At 57.3% G+C, this 19,379-nt stretch overlaps 2 protein-coding genes across 2 annotated transcripts; one reads left to right on the top strand and one right to left on the bottom strand.

Annotated features, from left to right (window-relative positions):
* The first annotated feature begins 5,667 nt into the window (after positions 1-5,667).
* Positions 5,668-11,147, top strand: CAV3 (caveolin 3). The gene is made up of 2 exons (XM_074151408.1): positions 5,668-5,920; positions 8,414-11,147. Exons 1-2 carry the CDS (start codon positions 5,807-5,809, stop codon positions 8,753-8,755), a joined length of 456 nt encoding a protein of 151 aa, XP_074007509.1. The 5' UTR covers positions 5,668-5,806; the 3' UTR covers positions 8,756-11,147.
* Positions 11,148-12,423: 1,276 nt separating this feature from the next.
* On the bottom strand, positions 12,424-18,387 carry OXTR (oxytocin receptor). Its single transcript, XM_074151407.1, has 2 exons — positions 17,457-18,387; positions 12,424-12,671 (listed from the first exon to the last, which is right to left on the bottom strand). The coding sequence occupies exons 1-2, from the start codon at positions 18,385-18,387 to the stop codon at positions 12,424-12,426; spliced, it is 1,179 nt and encodes a 392-aa protein (XP_074007508.1).
* Positions 18,388-19,379: the final 992 nt, after the last annotated feature.

Raw genomic sequence — 19,379 nt, 5'->3', positions numbered from 1 at the left:
GTGCATTAAACACTGTTCTTACCTGGGGCTTTTGCTCCTCCTGCACATTTTGATTCATCTTGTTTATGTTAATAATAAATGATTTCTGTACATGCTGCACAGTGCAAACCTCACATGGCACAAAACCATTGCCCACGTTCATCTTGGTGCTCTTTCAAGTCAGCAAAGGAAGATGAGGAGATGGTCAGGTGTTTGCAGATTTGTACCCAAAATAAGAGAAACTCAGCCCCAGCGCTCCCGAGCCTGCACACACCTTCTCCTGCCACCAGAGACCCAGGGTCAGCTCCTGAGCTACAGCATCACAGGGGTAACGGCCATGAGGAACCAAAGACAGGGTCACACACCACCACCACTTGCAGACTCCCATTTTCAGGGAGAAGTAACACTGGGGAATGGATCGTTAAAACTGAGCTTTAACCTGCAACAGTCAGCAGAGCTGAGACGATGCTCATGGGAAGGAGACATGAAAGGTAGTTTTGTTTTGCTTTTTTTAACAAAGATGAAAAGAGAGCTCTGCTCCAAGCACTGACGGCAGAGCTGATCCCTCACTCCCATCTGGCAGCACCTTCCACTCACTTGAAATACTCAGTCATTTGCTTTCTTTGTTACACACACTAAACTGAGCTGAAGGATTAAAATCCCCTGAGGTCAGGACTTATGTAGTGAGTCATTCCTCCTGCTTTAACCCAAGACTCAGTTTACCAGCATCACTTTGTACCCGGCTCTCCTCCCTCCCACAGCACAACACACGCTCTCAGAGGACTCCATACCAAAAGCTCCCATTTTCTTCTCTTTCTTTACTATTCCTTCACTGCAATTCTGGTCTATTTATTTTCATAGGAGCTTTGATTTCTGTGAGCTTTATTTCTGCTTTATTCTTCTCTGATCAAGAAAAATATATTTTACTTGCTGGGACCAAGCAGAAGGATATTCATCTGACCTCCAGAAGTCTTCTACATTCATAGCACCAGTCCTTCCAGCTCACAGCCAGCCTGGGTCTTTAAATAATCTGTTTATAGGGAAAAAAATATTCTCCTTGAGACCCTGCATAGGACTGGTCAGGGGGGAAAATGGTAACTGTTGGGTTCTGCAGAATGTTGTCATAAGGTTTCCTAACAGATGTTCTCAAAATGAAAGATTTGAATTTCAGTGCAGCTGGGCTTCAACTCCCATGGGGGCCCCCGGACACCCAGCTCTGACACCCAGGACAAGCAGAGGAGGGGCAAAGGGAGCAGCCCCCCAACTCGGGGGCAAAGCAAGGGTCATGGGTTCAGAGAAGGTCTATCCAGCAGAGAAGTGCCCTGAGCAGCACTGAGCAGGCTGTCAAGCCTGCCCTGGTCCTGCCACATCCCCTCTTCCCATTTCCCTGGGAGAAAGAGAGCCTTCAGAGACCTGACATATGGGGAGGATGGAAAAAACACCCCAAGCTAAACAGAAGCTGTGGAGTCTTCATGTCCTGAGAGATGCCTGATGGGTTGGGAAGGTTTGGGGATGAGGAAGACCCAAGCCCTGCTTCTCTGGTAAGCTCCAGACCAAAATGCAGAGCCAGCAGCAGCATCCTCTGTCAGTGCTGTGGCACGAAACTTCAAGAGAAGCTGCTCGTAGAGCAGGAAAAAAAGCCTGGCAGCAGCAAAAAGCTGGACAAAAGAGGCTTCTACGTGCAGAGGCCACCAGCAATATCATATTTACAGGGTAGGAGCCATCCTCTGGTAACAGGCACAGCCCAGATTCCTGCACCGTGGTAGGGAGCTGGGTTTTAAAACACTCAGTGTGCTGCGTGCGTGCAGGAACACTCCGTCTGCACAGCCTTTTTCATGAGCCTGAACCCCCTTCCTGCACACTCAGAGCTGGACAGACGGACAGGCCAGGAAGGGCTACACTCAGGGACCAGCTGAAGCTTAGGACTTGCCTGGAGCCTGGTGCCAGAAAACCCCCACAAGGAGAAGCACCGATTTGGAAGGGGGAATGCATTTGCTACACGAAAGCTGGCCTTTATATTGAAAGGCACAACGACTTTATTGCTGTGCAGCTGGAGCGTGACTTGGTACCAGTCACTGCCAAGAAGTTGAAGGCTGAGTCTCTCCACAGCCAGGCTGGGAGATGGTCTCCACAAGACAAGCCATGGCCAGCAAATTCTTTCAATGCATCTCTCATCACTGGGTTATCAAGCCTTGGAATGGGCTGCCCGGGGCAGTGGCTGAGGCACCATCCCTGGAGGTATTTAAAAGACAGGCTGACATGGAGCTTAGAGACATGGTTTAGTGATGGTTTGTATCAGAGTTAGGTTGATGGTTGGACTAGATGATCTTAAAGGTCCCTTCCAACCCAGACAATTCTATGATTCTATCTGTATCTGTCCCCAGGGGAAAATTCGTATTTGTTAAAACCACTATTGTTTTATCATCTATACTTAGCAATTAAACTCCTGGTTGCCATTAGTTGCTAACAAACTAATATTACTGTTCATCCACTGTAGCCTCTGCACACCAGAGCTTTCACATGGCGTCCCATTCACAGTGTTAAAGTACTCGCAAATGGATTTATTTATAGCGTCTACGGTGCAGCAGAATATTCCTCCTCTCTCTCATGGCTACTTGAGACACGTATGAACTGCACATCAACCGCTCGGCGGGTTCACATTTTCCTACTCCCACGCCTTGGACACCGAAGCCGCATGCCTGGGGGGTGCAGGAGCACGGACCAGCCCGGCCCAAAGACAGCAAGTGACTCACGCCGTCAGAAATCCCGTAGGAGAGGTGGGGAGGGCTCAGCAAAGCAGGAGCTGCACCCCACGGCCACCCTGCTGTACCCCCCAAAGCCCGAGGGCTTGGGGCAGCCGGCTGAGCCCCCCAGGCTGCAGGGACGGCACATCACCAAAGCCCCCCTTCCCCATGAAAAGCCTTCCATGCAGGACAGATAGATGAACAGAGAGCAGAGCAAACCCCCCCCGTGTGGCACTCCTCTGTCGGGCAGGGGCCAGCGCTGCCGGCAGCAGCTGCGACTCCTAAATTGGGCACTGGTCCCCAGCCAAGCGAGCGCTGCTGGTCCGTCAGACAGCAGGGACTCACGCACGCCGCCCCCGCTCACACCACCTACCTGCTCCTTCAGCTCAGAGCCAGGGGGAAAACAGCTTATTTTGCAAAAAAACAAACAAACAAAAAAAACCACCCTCAACAATCTATCCCGAAGCACTCAGCCATCACAGCAGCGATGCTACACAACTTTGTCAGCGAGGAATCCAGCCGTGACAGAGCAGCTCTGGCCTTAAAGCTGGTGCCCAAACCTTTGTAGGAGTTTTTACTCGCCACGCCAGCCCCTGCTGGGTTTGGGCTCTTCCAGCCACTGCTGCCGAGCAGGAGCCGGTGCTGGCACCGTGGCAGAGGGTCGGTCACTGACCAAGCATGGTCTGAAAGCCCCTCCGAAGGGCAGAGACTGGCAACTTGTCCCGAGCCAGGCTCTGGATGTTCCCAGCTCTGGGCATCAGCTCCCTCATGGGTTTTAATGCTTCAGCTTGTGGTGCTGGGCCAGTCCTGCGGGAGGGCAAGGGATTGGGGCCAGACCAAGCGCCCCCACCAGCAAGAGATCCAGGGACATGGAACCGATGCTGCCGAAGGGTTTCCAGTGTCCTTTCACCAGGAGGAACACAGCCAGGAGACATGCTACCACAGCCTACCCAGGCTTAAACCCACAACCCCACGCTCAAAAACCGTACAGAATTTGTCCCTTCACCATAGGTGCCCCCTCTACTGTTAGAAAACCCCGTGGGTTTGGCACAGTTACTTCCCAGCCCCAATTCTGCCCTTCCTCTCCCCACAGGATGGGTCCAGGAGGTCCCTGACAAGCTGCAGGCATCATGGTTTCAGCCATGGATGTGTCACATCTCAGGGCACCACCACATCTGCTTTCACTAGAGCAGAAATCCCGAGGGAAAAAACAGTTTCCAGACTGAGGTACCACCCTGAGTCCAGAACAAAAACACTGAAGAGCATCCCAGCCTGGAGGAGGAGTGAGGGGAGTCTGGCAGCTCTGACCCACGGCAGCTCCGCCAGGCCCTCACCATCACAAGTTCTCGGGAAAGACAAATACGGCTGAGAGACCCGCGGTGCCTCAGCCAGATGGAACCACACGAGCCCGTTTTGCGCTGTGTTATGTCAGCTCAAAGGGCTGGAACAAACCCATCGCAGCGCTGAAAGCTGCAGGCACCCGGCCACGTGGGCTCGGTACAGACGGCACGGATGCTTTTGGAAGGCAGCAGCCTTTCGCAGCTCACATACCTCCCCCCATGCCAGCCCAGCCCGTCAGCTCTGCCCAGCAGTTTCCAGGCCCAGCAGTTGTGCAGACACCCCCCCGGGACACTGACCCCCATCCTTAACCAGCCGCGCATCCTTCCCCCTGCCCCTGCTCGCTCTGCTGTGGCCGCACGGAGGGGGTGCCTGTGGGAAGGAGGGGAAAAGCAGGCATCCACCAGGCTGGGAGCTCATTCGGGTGCTTCCCCCTGCTCCTCTCCTTCAAAGTGACCCCCAGCCTCGGCTGGGAGCAGTGTTTCATCTCAACAGCAAACCCCAAAGCGGTTCCCAGCCAGAGGTACCATCAGAAACAGTAGGTGAAGGAACGGGGCTCAAGGGGTCAAGCTCAGAGACCTGCATCTCACCAACAGTTAACACTAACGGGGGTTAATATGCAGTCACACACACACACCCCCCCAGAGGTTTTACCTCCAAATGTACCGACACACAGGGCTCACCAGGGGTAAGTCACAGCCACCTCCCCTGTCGCCCGCACAGCACAGCCGGTTGTCACCGAGGGCATCCCCAGCACTGCACAGAGACTGCCACTGCCACAGGGGACACCCGGTGGGACAAGAGGTTGGTTTTCCCAATATGACTTCAAATGAAAGCGTTTATAAACTGATTGAACAGAAGCTTTGGGTGGCTGGTTGTGGGGGTTTGGTTTTGGTTTGTTTGGTTTTTTTCTTACAAAACCATTCATTTTAAACAAATCCTCAGTTCACAAAAACCAAGAGAGCAGTGAAGAGATTAATGAGGATTATCAAAATACAGCACAAGTTAAATAAATCTTCATTAACCTGCTAAATGTCACTGTGCCCAGTGTTTGTGGAGGAGACACACCAGCCGTTATCCGCCTGTGGGTCGCTCTGTTGGATTCCCCCAAGTTTCTCTGTACGAAAGAGCTGGAATGGAAGGAATCCACGCTGACGCCCCGAGCCTTCTTCTGGGCTCCCAGAGGGACCCCGGGCCTCGCTGGCTGTCCCAGGACAACGCGGCTCGTCTGGGTGATATTTATAGATGCGATTCCTGTCTCCCCTGAGCCGCTTCGTGGACAGATTCATAAACAACTGTTTCCCTCGTAAACAGCTATTTCTCTCAGGCTTTTGAGGACTTTTGCCCCAATTTGGGCATGGCTTCTCCCGCGCTGCCTCCCCACGCAAGGAGAAAAACCCACCTGCAGGGCTGGGGGGCTGCACGCCCACCCACTGTGCCACCCTCTCCCCAGCTCGAGGCCCACCAGCCCCCTCCCCCCCACACCAAAATTTCTCCCCCCGGAGGTGACACCGCGGGGGTCTCTCCCCAGCAAAGCCCCTTTAAGGGCTGTGGGGCAGCAGCGAGAGGCACGACATTAATTTTAGCCTGGAGCGGTGCCAGGGGCGCAGGGCAGCTGCTGCGGGCGGCAGGGGGGGGCCAGCACCTCCACACCCTGCCCTCCCCCGGGTCCTCCCCCCGCACAGCCCCTCTGCCCTGTCCCCAGCCCGGCGACCCTCCGCAGGCAAGCTGGCGGCCGAGCAGCCATGGCAGAGGAGCAGACCCCGCTGGAGGAGAGGATCATCATCAAGGACCAGCACACCAAGGAGATCGACCTGGTGAACAGAGACCCCAAGCACATCAACGAGGACGTGGTGAAGGTAGGGTTTTCTCTGTGTGTTGGAAACATCGCTGCCTCCTTAATGGAACCGGTACATTGTCGTTGTCATTCCGGATTCAGCGCGACCTCAGTCCCTGGTCTATGTGGCTCCAGAGGTGGTGTCACCTCAGGCTGCAGGGACATAACCTGCCACAAGCCACAGCCCGGCTGCCAGGGTGCCCAGACGCCGGCCGGGTGGCTGTGTGCCGTGCATGGCTCCGATTCACACAGTATTTCCCATTCCTTGAGTGCACTCCCCGACTCCACGGGCTCTTAGCTTGAAAACCTGTGGAGATACCCCGCTTTGTACCAGTAAGTGGGGACCCAAGAATAAAGCCGGGTCAGCCCACGTCACTGATTGAAAGGAAACCTTGGAAAAGACTCCTGATCTTCAAGACCTGACAATCGGAGTACTTGGATACTGCTGTCCTGTTTGGAAGAAGGTTGTTTCTCCCACAGGGCAGCAGGAGCTGTCTCCATCTATTTTTGACCCAAAGGATCTCTCCGTCTCGCGGAGCAGGGAAGCCTTTCCCAAACGCTGCCCACTGGAGCCTGGCTGCTCTGGCCTTTGTTAGCGTTACGGCAAAGATCGTTCTGGCCCAAAGGAGAACAGGAGGAGAGGGAAAGGTTCTGTTAAAACTCTACTGAGAGATCAAAGAGGTTGTCACGCCAGAAGGGACACCCCCCCACCATCGGCCACACTGCCGAGGACCCAGACAGCCTTCAGTGCCCACTCCGGGGGACACCTGCCTGCTCCCCACCTTGAGGACATCACCAGCGTCTTCCAGGGCACCCCTAACCCCTCATGCCAACCCCACTTCCCCACCCCTGCCTTTTTCCACTTGGGGATTCCCAAAATCCTGGAAGAGGATTTTTGGGTTCACCCAGCCACACTGCTGCTTCATCAGCCTGGGAAGTGCTCAGAGCATTTGCTCAGGCCACCTCGCGTTCCTCCTGCCTTAAAAATAGCCCAGCCGATAAGGCTGGGGAGAGAGAAGGGCAGAGCCAGCCCTGGGATGGGGGGCACAAGGCACCCCACCGCCTGTCACCAGGCTCCTGCACCAGCATCCCGAAGGGAAAACCAAAGCTTCCCACTCTCCAGTGGGCAGCAACACACTCAAAACCACCCTGGGCACTAGAGCGTGAAAAGCTCCTAAAGCAGAGCAGGGAGAGAGGGGTCCGGCGGAGGGAGGCAGGGAAACGGGGGGTTGCAGGCTGGAGGGTTCACACAGATAGATAAACCCATCCTGAGCCCTACAGTGGAACAGCTGGAACTGGAGACCGCGTTACAGCAGTGGCACCAGCCACAGAAGCTTTTTGCAGAGATTTAACAGCCTACTCCCAGGCAAAACCACAGAGCAACGAGCCATACCTGCGTCTGCCGGGCCCCGAGAGCTGCAGCTCAGGATTCAGCCTCTGCCTCCGCCGCTCCTCCAGACCCACCGTCAGCAAAAGAACCAGCAAGGCAGAGACCCTCCTCTTATACCCTGCCCCTCCCTTCACTAATTGATCCCCTGATTAGCTCATTAGGCAGCTGGGCAGTGGTCTGCTGCTGGGTTCCCAGGGCTTCCCCAGGAGCTCCAGCTCACCTGACTGTGGATCCCTAATCCACATCAACATTTCTCCCGGTACCTCCTGCCCGCTCCAGAAAATTAAAGATGATTCATGATCAGAATGATTTCATGATCAAAGTGCTCACAAAGCCAGAATGGATATTGCAAATTAACATAAATGTACAAACAGACACATCAGCTTCCCCAGGAAAGGCCATGCTATTTTTCAAGACAAACAGCTTGGCGCATGCATTCCCTAAAAACGAGCTACGCCGCAATGGTGTCTCCGTGCGTAGTTCAGAGGCTTTTAAGAGTGTTTGTCACTCAGAGGCACTCCCAGTGCCCGCACGTAACAGCGCTGTCCCCGTAAGGGCACGGCCGAGCCCATCTCCCCCTCTTCAGAGAGGAGGCAGACACACAGAACAGGGCACCTCGCCTCCGCCGGTAGAAATAAATAAATTGTAAATCAAGAGGGGCTGCTGGATTTTTATTAGCCCAAACCACCTTCTGGCTGAGCGGGCAGCCCGTGTCCCTGAATGCTAAAAAAGGGTAGGAACGGGCTCTGGAGTAAACACTCCCAGGCACAGCTCCGGTTCCCAGGGCTCCTGCCCGGCGCTGGCCCCTGGACGCACGCACTGGGCTGGGGGCTTGGGGACAGGGAATGTGGCCCGGGGTGGCCGAGCCCGGGGGCTAGTGCCATCGGTCAGGCGGTGTCAGGAGCCCCACAGCACCCCCCGCTGCTGCATGGAGCAGGGGCTCTGCTGCTGCAGCGGCGCTCGTCCTCGCTCAGGGGGGGTGCCGGGGGTCTGTCCCACCCCCCAGCATGGCCCTTGCTCTCCCCAGCCCCCTGACACTGCAGTGGATCCTCATCCTTGCACTGGAGCCCTTGCTCTCCCCACACCCCCCAAACTCCCCCTTACATCCTTCTTCTCCCCTCCCAGGTGGATTTTGAGGATGTGATAGCTGAGCCCGTGGGAACATACAGCTTTGACGGCGTCTGGAAAACCAGCTACACCACCTTCACCGTCAGCAAGTACTGGTGCTACCGGCTGCTCTCTGCCATCCTGGGCATCCCCCTGGCAGTCGTCTGGGGGTTCCTCTTCGCCCTCATCTCCTTCTGCCACATCTGGGCGGTGGTGCCCTGCATCAAGAGCTACCTGATAGAGATCCAGTGCGTCAGCCGCATCTACTCCCTCTGCATCCACACCTTCTGCGACCCCTTCTTTGAAGCTCTCTCCAAGATCTGCAGCAACGTCAGAGTTGCTCTCCGGAAGGAGTTCTAGGTCCCTACAGCTGCCCCAACCAGCCCTGGGGCACAGGGACACCCCTGCCCAGGGACCTGCAGCACAGTGGGACCCCACGGCAGAGCTGGCTGCCAGGGATGCTCCCTGAAGATGGAGGCACGCTGGGCTGCTCCTTTCTCCATCCCAAAGCCAGCAGCTTTAGGAGAAGAGGAGCCCATCGAGGCTCAGTGAGCAGCCCAGGGAGAGCCCTCTGCCCTCCAGGCCCCCCAGCATCACCCCCTGCTCCTGCGGGAGGGACCGCAGCATCTCCTGGACCACAGCCCTGGGCCACCACCTGCGGCGGCAGAGCGAGAAGCGAGGGTGCAGAGATGCTGCTGGGCAACAGACCAAACCCCGCCTGCTTCTCCAGCCCTTCGGTCTAGCACCACCAAGGCATACGAGTTATTATTACTTGCTGCAAATAATTGTAGTTGTGGAAGCTTCTGCATCAAATCACGCTGTACAAAAGTTTTATGGATAGAATAGTGAAAGCAAACTTTTCTTTTTTCCTGTGTGTTTGCATTTCAGCCAAGCTTTGAAACCCAGATCAATCAGTGCATGAAGTGTTGTCTCTGCCTCCTGGGAGCGTGTGCTGGGCCTGGGCCACCGGCGATCGCAAAACCACTTGTGGCAGGGTGACACTCACTAATTAATTGTGGGGCATCGTCACTCTGTGGTCAGGACTCCAGGGGCATCCTGCGCATCACCCGGGGCTGCAGAGGGGCAGCCGGGCAGGGCCACAGGGAACAGCAAGAACAAATGGCTTTTGCTAACTTCACCTGAGAAATGAGAAGCTTTGGCTTCTTGCTCAGGGAGAATATTTACTACAGAATCACGGAATGGTAGGGGCTGGAGGGACCTTCGGAGAGGGTCCGTGCTTGCTTGTGTGATGCTGGGCAAGCCCTTGCCTACAGCAATACGTTCTTCCTGGCATGGGGGACAGGACCACGTTGACCCCCTGGGCTCTGCCCCACGGGAGGACACCCTCATCCAAGGGGCTGCTTCGTGCCCTTCTCTCCCACCAGTGCCCCCCAGCATCCCAGAGCGGGGCTCCCCCAGACGTGCCGGGGGAGCCGAGGAGGGAGCCCCCTCCGGGACACTGCCTGCTCCCAGCTGCTCCACTGAAAACATGGGGATGAGGGGAAAAAAATCCAATTTGGAGCTATTTCCTCCCCTGTATTGTCAATTAATTTGTTTAGTCCATCTTTCATGAAGCCATGAAAGCCATACTTTAACTTCGAGGCACTTAAACGCTTTTCTGGCTCTGGCCTTAAGTGCTTTGCTGAATCAGGGCCCAGGAGGTCTCGTTCAGAGGTTATTCTCAATTGTATTCGTGCTTTTTTCCCTTGGCTTCCAACAAAGACTTGGAGCCAAAGTTTCTTGTAGTGCCATGCCAAGGGCAAGAAAGAGTCAGATTTTCTATTGGTGCTCTTCCAATGGCTTGTGGTCGCTCATTATTCCATAGCAATATAGCACCCATGCTCTAGCAACACCAGGCCTTGAGATGGATGGAGTGACACAAAAAAAAAAAGATATTTAGATAATATTTAGATATTTGTAGGGGAAAAAAAAGTCTCAAAAAACATTTTATCATGAGCATTTTTTAAAGCTTTTTGTGGGAATAAAAGTAATTAAAAACAATACTGGGATTATATTCTTTTTGATGGCTTTTTGTTCTAGTAGTTCACAGCCTGAACCCCAAAAACCTCTAAAATCCTGACCCTCCAAGGAGTGGTCTGTGGGTTCCCCACTCACGGAGCACACACTGCCCAGTCATCAGCACTTTGCTTTTGAGCCTTTGGCAGCGCCTTCAGCATCCTTTCCAATATCCTTCCACCGCAACAAGCCTGGAGCTCCTCTCCCTGTCCCTGCTTTGCCATGGCCCGGGGCTGGCGCAGGAGCTCGGCCGGGGAGGCATGGCCCTGCCTGCCCGACCCCATAACTGCAGCCAGACATTGCACCTGGGGCTCGCAAGGCAATGTCCTGCCTCTCCCAAAGCTTCCTCCTCGCTCTGTGCATCGGTCCTGGTAAAATCCATCACCATGTTGGGTCTCCTTCCCAGCAGGCAGAGGATGTGCCAGGCCCCTGGGTTCCCCATGAAATTCAATTTTCAACCCTCCCCCCCTCTCCTTGTTCTGTGCAGGAGCTAATTACTCTCAAGGAAAAGGATGATGAACATGGGAGGAAAATGCTCTATGCTTTCCTGTGGATTTAAAGCAGTCCAGTAAAATATGCTGACACTGAACGTGCTGGGTCGTACTTAGCAAATGTGCCGAGAGCTCACTTGAAGCTACTAGAAAAAAAAACCAAAGGAATTGACATGAGCCAGAGCCAGGACATGAAAGGTGAAAATGTACCTGTTGATGACAGTGAAAAAATAAAGTACACTTTTAAATGCATTTTTCATATTCATTCCCAACATGTAAGGCCAAATCGTGTTACCCTTTGATGCATGCAGGCCTTGCCTCTGCGCGTCCCCCCGGCGGCAGTGGGTGAAGGCAGGAGCATCCTCTGCAGCCCCCGGCTCCCGCTGCCCCCCATGCAGGGAAAGCCCCCCTCCAGCCCTCCTGTCCCCCCCACCAAGGGCTGTGTCACAGCAAGTGTCACGCCATGGAACAAAGCGGTGTGCGGGTCTTAAGTGCTTGGTGCAGTGCTCTATAAACAAAAGCATCATTACACTGGGTACGCTTTGTGTTTAAAGACTTGTTTCCCATCAGTTTTCCTCATTTTCTTAGTTCAGTGTCCCTGCTGCACCCCCCTCCTGCTTTCCGTCAGCTCAGTCAGAAAACTTTATTTACAAGTATTCCTTACCAATAAAAAACCCATGCCATAAGCATGACCTTGTGCGTTACAGAGCAAGAAAATTGCATTGGTGTAAGACTAAATGCGATCTGCAGGTAAACCCAAAGCAAAAGCCTGGCCCTGGGGGGGGCTCAGCGGGGGGTTTTCCATCAAACCCCACAGAGCCCAGCCAGCACCCCAAACGCCCACCTTCCGGGAAGCTTTTGAGCACACTCAGCAAACGTGTCATTGCACAGATCCCCTGACCCTGCAATGGTGCCCACCCCCCTGGCCCCTGCTGACCCCTCTGCACAGTTGGAGAGGGGTAGGGACACCCTGGTGCCACCGTTGTCCCCTGGAAGGTCCGTCCCCTGGCCCGTCCCCTCTGCCACCCCCAGCCCGCGGTGGCAGGACTGCACTGCTCTGTGCCGGCGGTGCCACTGCCTGGGGGGCAGCAGGGCTGGCACGGAGCAGGGATGCAGGGATGGGGCTCTGCCCCACAGTGCTTCAAACTGGCACCTCTCACCCTGTGCTGCAGCCCCTTGCATCCGACGGGAATGCAATACATCTGCCCCAGCAGCGCAGGACCACTGGGGGCAAGACCTCTCCCTCCCAGTGGTACCTAAAGGCCACGGATGGCAGCGGTTTGGGGGCTCAGGAGCAGGTTCCTGGCACCCCGTTCCAGGCAGCGCTGAAACTTGGACCACAGAAGTCCTCCCCCTCTCCCGCCTCAGTTAAATAACGGCTGCTGTACATGCTCACACGTGCACAGACATATATACACCTATTTATAGAGAACCCCCCTTTGCTTGTCCAAACCCCAGCTTCTCGCTGGGAAGCGCCGGGGGCAGCGGGGTGGCGGAGCGAGGTCCCGGCCGGCGATGCCCTCACGTCATGGAGGGATGCGTGAAGCTCCTCTGGCTTGTGCTCTTGCAGCTGAGGACGAAGGAGGAGGAGTTGCTCTTCTTGCTGACGCTCAGGTCACACGCCGGCTGTGACTTCAGGTACCGCGTGGAGCAGCAGAGGAAGCGCCGCATCAGGTCGTGGAAGAGGTGCCCGGTGTAGAGCATGTAGATCCAGGGGTTGCAGCAGCTGTTGAGGCTGGCCAGGAGCATGGCGATGATGAAGGGGGAGGCTGCAAGGCAGAGAGCGGGGCAGCGTCAGGGCACAGCGAGAAACACTACCCTGGGGGGCCGGGCACACGCCGCGGTGGGCTCTGCCGAGAGCCCTGAGCTCTGCATTGCAATGCCTGCAGGAACGTCACGGTCGGAATATCAGTAAAGAAGAGCTGGCAGATAAAGAGGGGGGACGCAAGTCTGGGTTTAAGCAACTTAGGTTTAGTTTTTTCCCCCCAGAAGAGCTGCATTTCCCCCGCTCAGCTGCTCAGCATTACCCTAGAAATGCCTCGCCGAGAGGCAGAGCTGCCCCCAGCACCATCCGAGCAATTCGGTGCCCAAAGTGCGGAGGAGGGACTGTGGCCTCCGGGAGTTGCCATGGCAAAGAGCAGGACCGGGAACGAAAAGAGCCGGGTGGTTAATTTTTCCCCACCTGTGGCCAATCTGGGGCTGACTAGCAGCTCTCATCTGCCCAGGCTGTGGGGATGCCACGCTCCCCCGGGGGGTCCCCCGCTCCTGGGCTGTCCCTGCAACCAACACACATCCAACAGGACAGTGGCCACCAGCCTGTCCCCATCCCTGCTCTCCCAGCCTCAGGAGCGGTGGCATTTTCCCCCTCTGGATTAATTCTCACGCACGAGGCTCTGCCAGGGGAAAGGACGGCCATTCCCATCTCAGTAATGAATCCGGAGCCTGGCAGTGGCTGCTGGCTGCAAGCGGGACGTGGGGACAGGAGGCGAGGGTGGCAGCAGGTGCCAGGACGCCAAGTCCCCGAGCACAAAGTACCCGACTGTCTGGCGAGAAGGGGACGGGGGGGACTCGCCCCCGCCACGGCAGCCCCAGGGGCGGGGGGGGGCACCTCCAGAAGCGGCTGCGGGGAGGGACAGAGCCTTCGTCCTGCTCCCAGTGGTTTCAGCCCAGCCTCTCCTCTCCGTGTCCTCACAGGGGACGTGCCAGCAGCAAGGATGCGTGCTTGGGTTCGGCTGTTTCTGGTCCCTTTCCGCCTCTGCAAAAAAATCCACTCACAGTTTTTAAACTAGAAAAAGTATAAATAATGAATACCAGTTTCCAAATTCACCTTTAACCAACTCATGCATAATTCCTGCTCTAGTGATGTCTGGTCCAACCGCTTTTAATTTCAAGCATATGCTAAAAGGAATCCGCAGGGAATGGCTTACAAATCCTGGGCACAAGACCTGAAATTCATCATAGCGTTTCTATCCACTTAAAAAAATCCAGGCACGGCTGACTCAGCTCTTCTCCCTCTGAGGGAGATAAATTGAATTTCATGGAGCTTACTGCAGGGCAGGTTTAAGCGCGGATCTCTCCTCTCCTCAGCAGGGATGATGGAGATCCCCGAGAGGTGGTGCACAGAGAAAAGCTCTGCTCCCCATGGACTGTCCCTCTGCCCAGGCTCCGGACATCCCCGAATGGGATGGGGACGGTGTGCTCTCTGGAGGGATGGGCAGAGGCAGGAGGAGGCTGTGCCCAGGAAAGGGCTGCCAGACCCGCTGCCAGCGCTGCTACAGAGGGGAAACGAAAGGAGGACTCTTCCTTAATTCCCACACGCAGACAGATGCCATCACTCACAGCCCACGGTTCAGGGCATCGGCTCCCAAGATTAAGGGACCAATATAAGAGAGTTGCGCTGCTTCACGGCCTCACTATTGTCTTCACAGACGCTTTAAGCCAACTTTGACTCAAAGCTCAAAATGCCACATGTAGCGTAAATTATCCATAAGGTGCGTGGAGCAGAAACCTCATTTAAACTAATGTTCTGTGAGGGATCCCCAGAGCTGCAGCGACACCTGAATCATAACCTGTAGCTCCACCCCGCACTTCCCAGGGGTTTTAGGTTTGCATGGCCAGCAAAGGGGGGGATCACCACTGCCTGGCCGGGGACCCCCCACTGCCCAGGCGGGGACATCTGATATGCTGATACCACACCGACACCCCCAGCCCCTCCCCAGGCACGCAGCGGATGGCTCCGCAGTGTTCAGCACACACCTTTCCGCACTGCCATCTGCCCCAGGGCACCTGGGGAAGGGACACCGAAGGGGCTGCCTGGCCCCGATGTCCCACGCAGCCGGGATGCGGGGCAGGTCGATAGCGTGGCTGGGGGATGGGGGGAGTGGGCAGCAGCAGTGTGGGACCCCAGCCCCGTCCCACCGCTGCCTGGCACTGCTCAGGGTGAGGGTCCAGCTTCTGTCCTTCACTTGCCTTATTTTATTTAAGTTGTTTTTTGAAGTGAGGAAGACCCGTGTAGAAAGCTACTGAGGTGGATCAGTAACAGCAAGGTGTAACCCCTCCAATTACTGCTTTGCTGACTGGAAAAGGAGGGATTCTTCAGGTTGTTTCTTTTCCAGGCTGATCTTTTACCCCCGACACACCAAACTGCAGCAGACTTTGCCCCCTGCGAGGTGCAAGCACAGCCCGTGGCATGCCAGGCCAGGTGCCAGCCAGCAGCAGTATCGGAGTTGTGCCCGCGGCAGACGAAGCACCCCGCATCCCTCTGCGAACGCCCCAGATCTGCGTCTCCCCACGCTCCGGGATGCAGATCCGGGCAGGGACCTGCAGGGCGCCTGCTCAGGATTCATTAGGATTCAGGCAGGTACAAACATCCTTTCCCTTGCCAAGGACACTCTTTATGTCATCCTACATGGAGAAAACTATTTTCTTAAGTAAGCGACCCCCCCATCACGCAGCCTTTGTGATCTGCTCATCACCTCCCGGGGTGCAGCCCCTCGGTGCTGCAGCCGCGACGGGGCCCCGGGCTGCAGAGCGAGCACCCTGCCCGCCTGCATCCCTTCCTCCTCTGACGTTATGCCCGTGCACACTGCAAAGCCTGCAAAGCGAGAAATGGCCCAATTCCCTTTCTGCCGTGGGGCACGCGATGCTGCCCGGCCAAGGCAGCCCGAGCCTCGGAGCAAAGGAGAAGAGAGCTGGGATGCCGGGCATCACTGTCAGGAACGGAGCAGGCAAAGCCCGTTTCTTCTGCAGAGAGGTCGGACCCCGCCACCCCTCTCTGGGCAGGCAGCGAGGAGGAGGGTGGGCCTGGGAGGAAGGGCTGGGGTCTCCTGGCATTCACTATTCACAATAACCCGCCCAAGGCTTTTCATCCCCGTGCCCTGAAAGCCTCCAGCAAATGCCCTGGCAAAACTCCCACCCTTTGCTGCAGACACGGGCCCCCGAGCAACAGAAACGTGAAGGAAAAGGGGAGTTCATTACAGCTCGGCTCGGCCGGAGCTTCCCTCGCTACACCAAAGCAAAGCCAAAAAGGAAAAGCATCGCAGGGTCGGGGTGAGGAAGGGAGAGTTTCCCGGGGCAGCGGGCACAGGTCTGCGAACACCCCAGCCGTCTCCCCGCGCCGCAGGAACCAGCAGAGCCACCGGGGTTTGTTTGCCGACGCGTCAGGAGGAAGCCTGCGAGATGGCAGGTTAGAAACACAGCACAAGGGAGAGATAGGGCTTCATCCCGGGGCACATCTAAAAGCTACAAGTTTCAACCAGCCTGAATCAGGTGCAAAGCCAAGAGACGGCTGCCTGCAGCACCTCGGGAGGCTTAAAAAGCTGTGCTTCACTTCTCCACCTGAAATAAAAGGAGCAGAGAGAGGCAATAAAGGCAGAGTAAGGAGAGCTGGAGCCAGGCAGGCTACCAGCTTCCGTTTCTGGGAGAACAGAGGTGCAGGGGCTGCAGGAGGCAGCAGGTTTTCCACAGAGCGATGAATAGCTGGGACAGGGTTAAAGAAGGGGTGTAGGTGTAAGTGAGCCGACCCCTCCGCTGCACAGCCCTCGGGGCTGCAGGGATGCCGGGGGAGCAGGGGGGGACCACAGCTCCTCATCGGTCTTTGACACCCCCAAACTCAGCATTTGGGCTGAGTTGGCTCAGTCTGTCCAAAGAGGACTTGTCCCTGGACGCACCTTTTCACCCTTTCTCCCACCTCACAAACTTGTGCAGAGCTTCTCTGTGAAGCTTTCCCGGCGGGTTCTCCCTGTGGGTGCAGAGGGACCATCGGCCACCTCCACTCCTGTGCTGGGGACGGCACAGACACGCACAGCGCACGAGACCAAGGAGGGTAATATATTTGCCTCTGTCTGCAACCTCAGTGATGACAGGAGCAGCCAGCACCAAGTATAAAAGATGGCAAATCAGTGACACCACGTCCTTCAGGAAAAGCCTTTGCTCATAAATCAGTAGCTTTCTGCGGGAACTGTGCTCCAGAGATAAACTAACCGCAGTCCCGGGGTGGATGGAGACGGGAGAAGAGGAGAGGGAAAAGAGGGCAGAAGAGCAGAAAACAAAGAAGTCGATGAGGACAAAACGATACAGCAGAAGAAAAGGAGTCGGGCACTAACACTGTGCAGTTTTCCTCCTCCGGTGGCCACGGGGCTGAGCCTCCACACAGCTCCCAGTGTGTCCCAGCACCCGGGGAGGGGGGGGCAATGGAGCCAACAGGGACCCCGGAGCAGCCCCGGGAGGGCTGAGCTCCCGCACCCGGTGACAGTGAAAACCTCCTGAGCCACCATCCGCACAGCCCGACCCCTGAGTCGGTGGCCCTGAACTTGCCGGGGGCTAAGCCAGCCCTCACCCGCACCAGGGCAGCCCAGCCACGGCCGCTGCTGCCTGCCGGGTGGTTTTTCCACGTTCAGGACTTTTCCCTGGCTCCCTCCCAGCCCCCCGAGACCCGGCTCGGAGCAGTTTCTGGCTGTCACTCGCAGCCCCCGAGTCCACTGTCGGTGTCCCTGTGGCCACCGAGCTAAGCAGTCCACGCAAACACAGGGCTATGGGAGGGGGGGAGGACATACCTTCCTGCGGAGCATTCGTGTCCCACACAGACCACATCTGCACAAAGAAAAAGGGAGTCCAGCACACTATGAAAGCTAACACTATGATGAAGGTCATTTTGACTGTCCGGATCTTGGCTTTGGAGATGAGCCTGGTGCTGCTGACCCTGGCAAACGCCGTCCCGCTGCAGGAGCCGGAGCTCAGACCCACGTTGGGCCCGTGAGCTGTCTTAAGCTTCACGTTCTGCCAGATTTTGAAGCTGATTAAGCCATAGCAGATGCTCAGCATCAACACGGGGATGATGTAGACCATAAGGGTTATCCAGGTGACATAGGCTTTAGGTCCCCAGGGCTGGATGAAATCTGCCCAACAGTCGTAAACTCCATTCCCCACATCCCGCAGAGAAAATATGTGGATCTGAGGGATGCTGACCAGCAGGCAGAGCAGCCAGGTGAGGAGGACAGAGACCCGGTCTGCTCTCCTGTGCAGAGACCTCAGTGGCTGACAGATGGCCAAGCACCGGTCCAGAGACATCAGCAAGAGCATGTAGGTGGAAGCAAACATCCCCACGACCTGCAGGTACTTGATCAACCGGCAAAGGAAGTCTGGCCCATAAAACCTGAAGGTGATGTCCCAGATGAGCTGGGGCAGCACCTGGAAGATGGCCACGACCAGGTCAGCGATGCTCAAGTGCTTCATGAAGAAGTACATGCGGGAGTGCTTCTGCCGGGTGGTGTGGATGGCCAGCAACACGCACAGGTTGCCGGTCAGGGCGAGGAACAGGATGAGGCAGAGGACCGTCACCTCCACCTTGGCCATGTCCTCGTTCCTCTTCAGGGGGTCGGTGGTGCTGTTCCTCCCGGAGGTCTGGTTCTCCAGGCAGAGGCTGCCGTTCCCCAGAGAGCTGTTGATCGTCCATACGCTGCTCCCCGCGAAGTACAACTTCTCCATGGCCAGCTCCGTCCCACATAGAGCCTGGTGGCACAGAGGGTGGGTGGCAGATCCTCTACGAACGCGTCCCCGCTGCGGCTCTCGCCTCCCCGGGCTGCGCTGCTCCGTCTCTGCCTTCCTCCGAGAACAGCCCGACCCTCCGTCCCCGTCCCCGTCCCCGTCCCCGTCCCCGGGGGTGGCGGGCTCTCCCGGCGGCTCCTCCCTCTCCCCTCCCCGGGCACCCGACGTTTCCGCGGGCTCCTGCCCCCAGACAAAACCGAGGCGCAGGAGGCGGGTTACGGGAACGGGCCGGCAGAGAGCGGCGGCGTCCCCGTCCCAGCGCCGCCGGAGACGCCGCTCCCCACACCCGAACCCCGCTGCGGCATCTTCTCCCCTTGCCTTTCCCGGCCGGGGGGAGCGGCCAGCTCACCCACCCGCCCGGGCAGCCCCCCGGGAAGCGCCGGGGTCCCGCTCCCACCTCCGGCCCCTCCGGGGGCGGCCCCCGCTTCCCCTGCCCGGCCACCGGCACGACCTGCCCCCCGGGGCGGTGCGGGGCTCCGGGGCCGGACCCCTTCCCCCCGGGGCGGTGCGGGGCTCCGGGCCGGCCCCTGCCCGCCGGCTGCGCTGGGAGCGGCGGCCGCGAGAGGGAGCGGCAGACCGGGGGCCGCCGGCCGCTCCCACGGTGACGGGCGGGGGCTGGCGGCGCCGGTACCATATGGGGCTGCAAAACCCCGCTGGCGACCAGCCTTCCCTCGCCCGAGGCCCCCCGCGTCCCGTCCCGCGCTGGGCAGACCCCGGCCTGGGTACGGAACGCGGAGGGTGGGAGAGCAGCCGGGGCCGGCTCACCTCTTCTGAAGCCCGGCCCTCGGGGGTCCGCAGCCTCGGGCCGGGCCTCTCAGAGCAGGGAACACCCGGCCCGGTGCGGGGCGACTAAGGCGAGATGCGGTTTTCCCGGTGTAACGCTCCGGTCCGGCAGCGAGAGCCTGGAGAGGAGCCCGGGCGCCCGCAGCAGC

The sequence above is a fragment of the Numenius arquata genome, chromosome 8 (genome assembly GCF_964106895.1).
Source record: "Numenius arquata chromosome 8, bNumArq3.hap1.1, whole genome shotgun sequence".
NCBI classification, from domain to species: Eukaryota; Metazoa; Chordata; class Aves; order Charadriiformes; family Scolopacidae; genus Numenius; species Numenius arquata.
The sequence above is the reverse complement of the archived record's forward strand: the minus strand, read 5'-3'. Positions and strand labels throughout refer to the sequence as shown.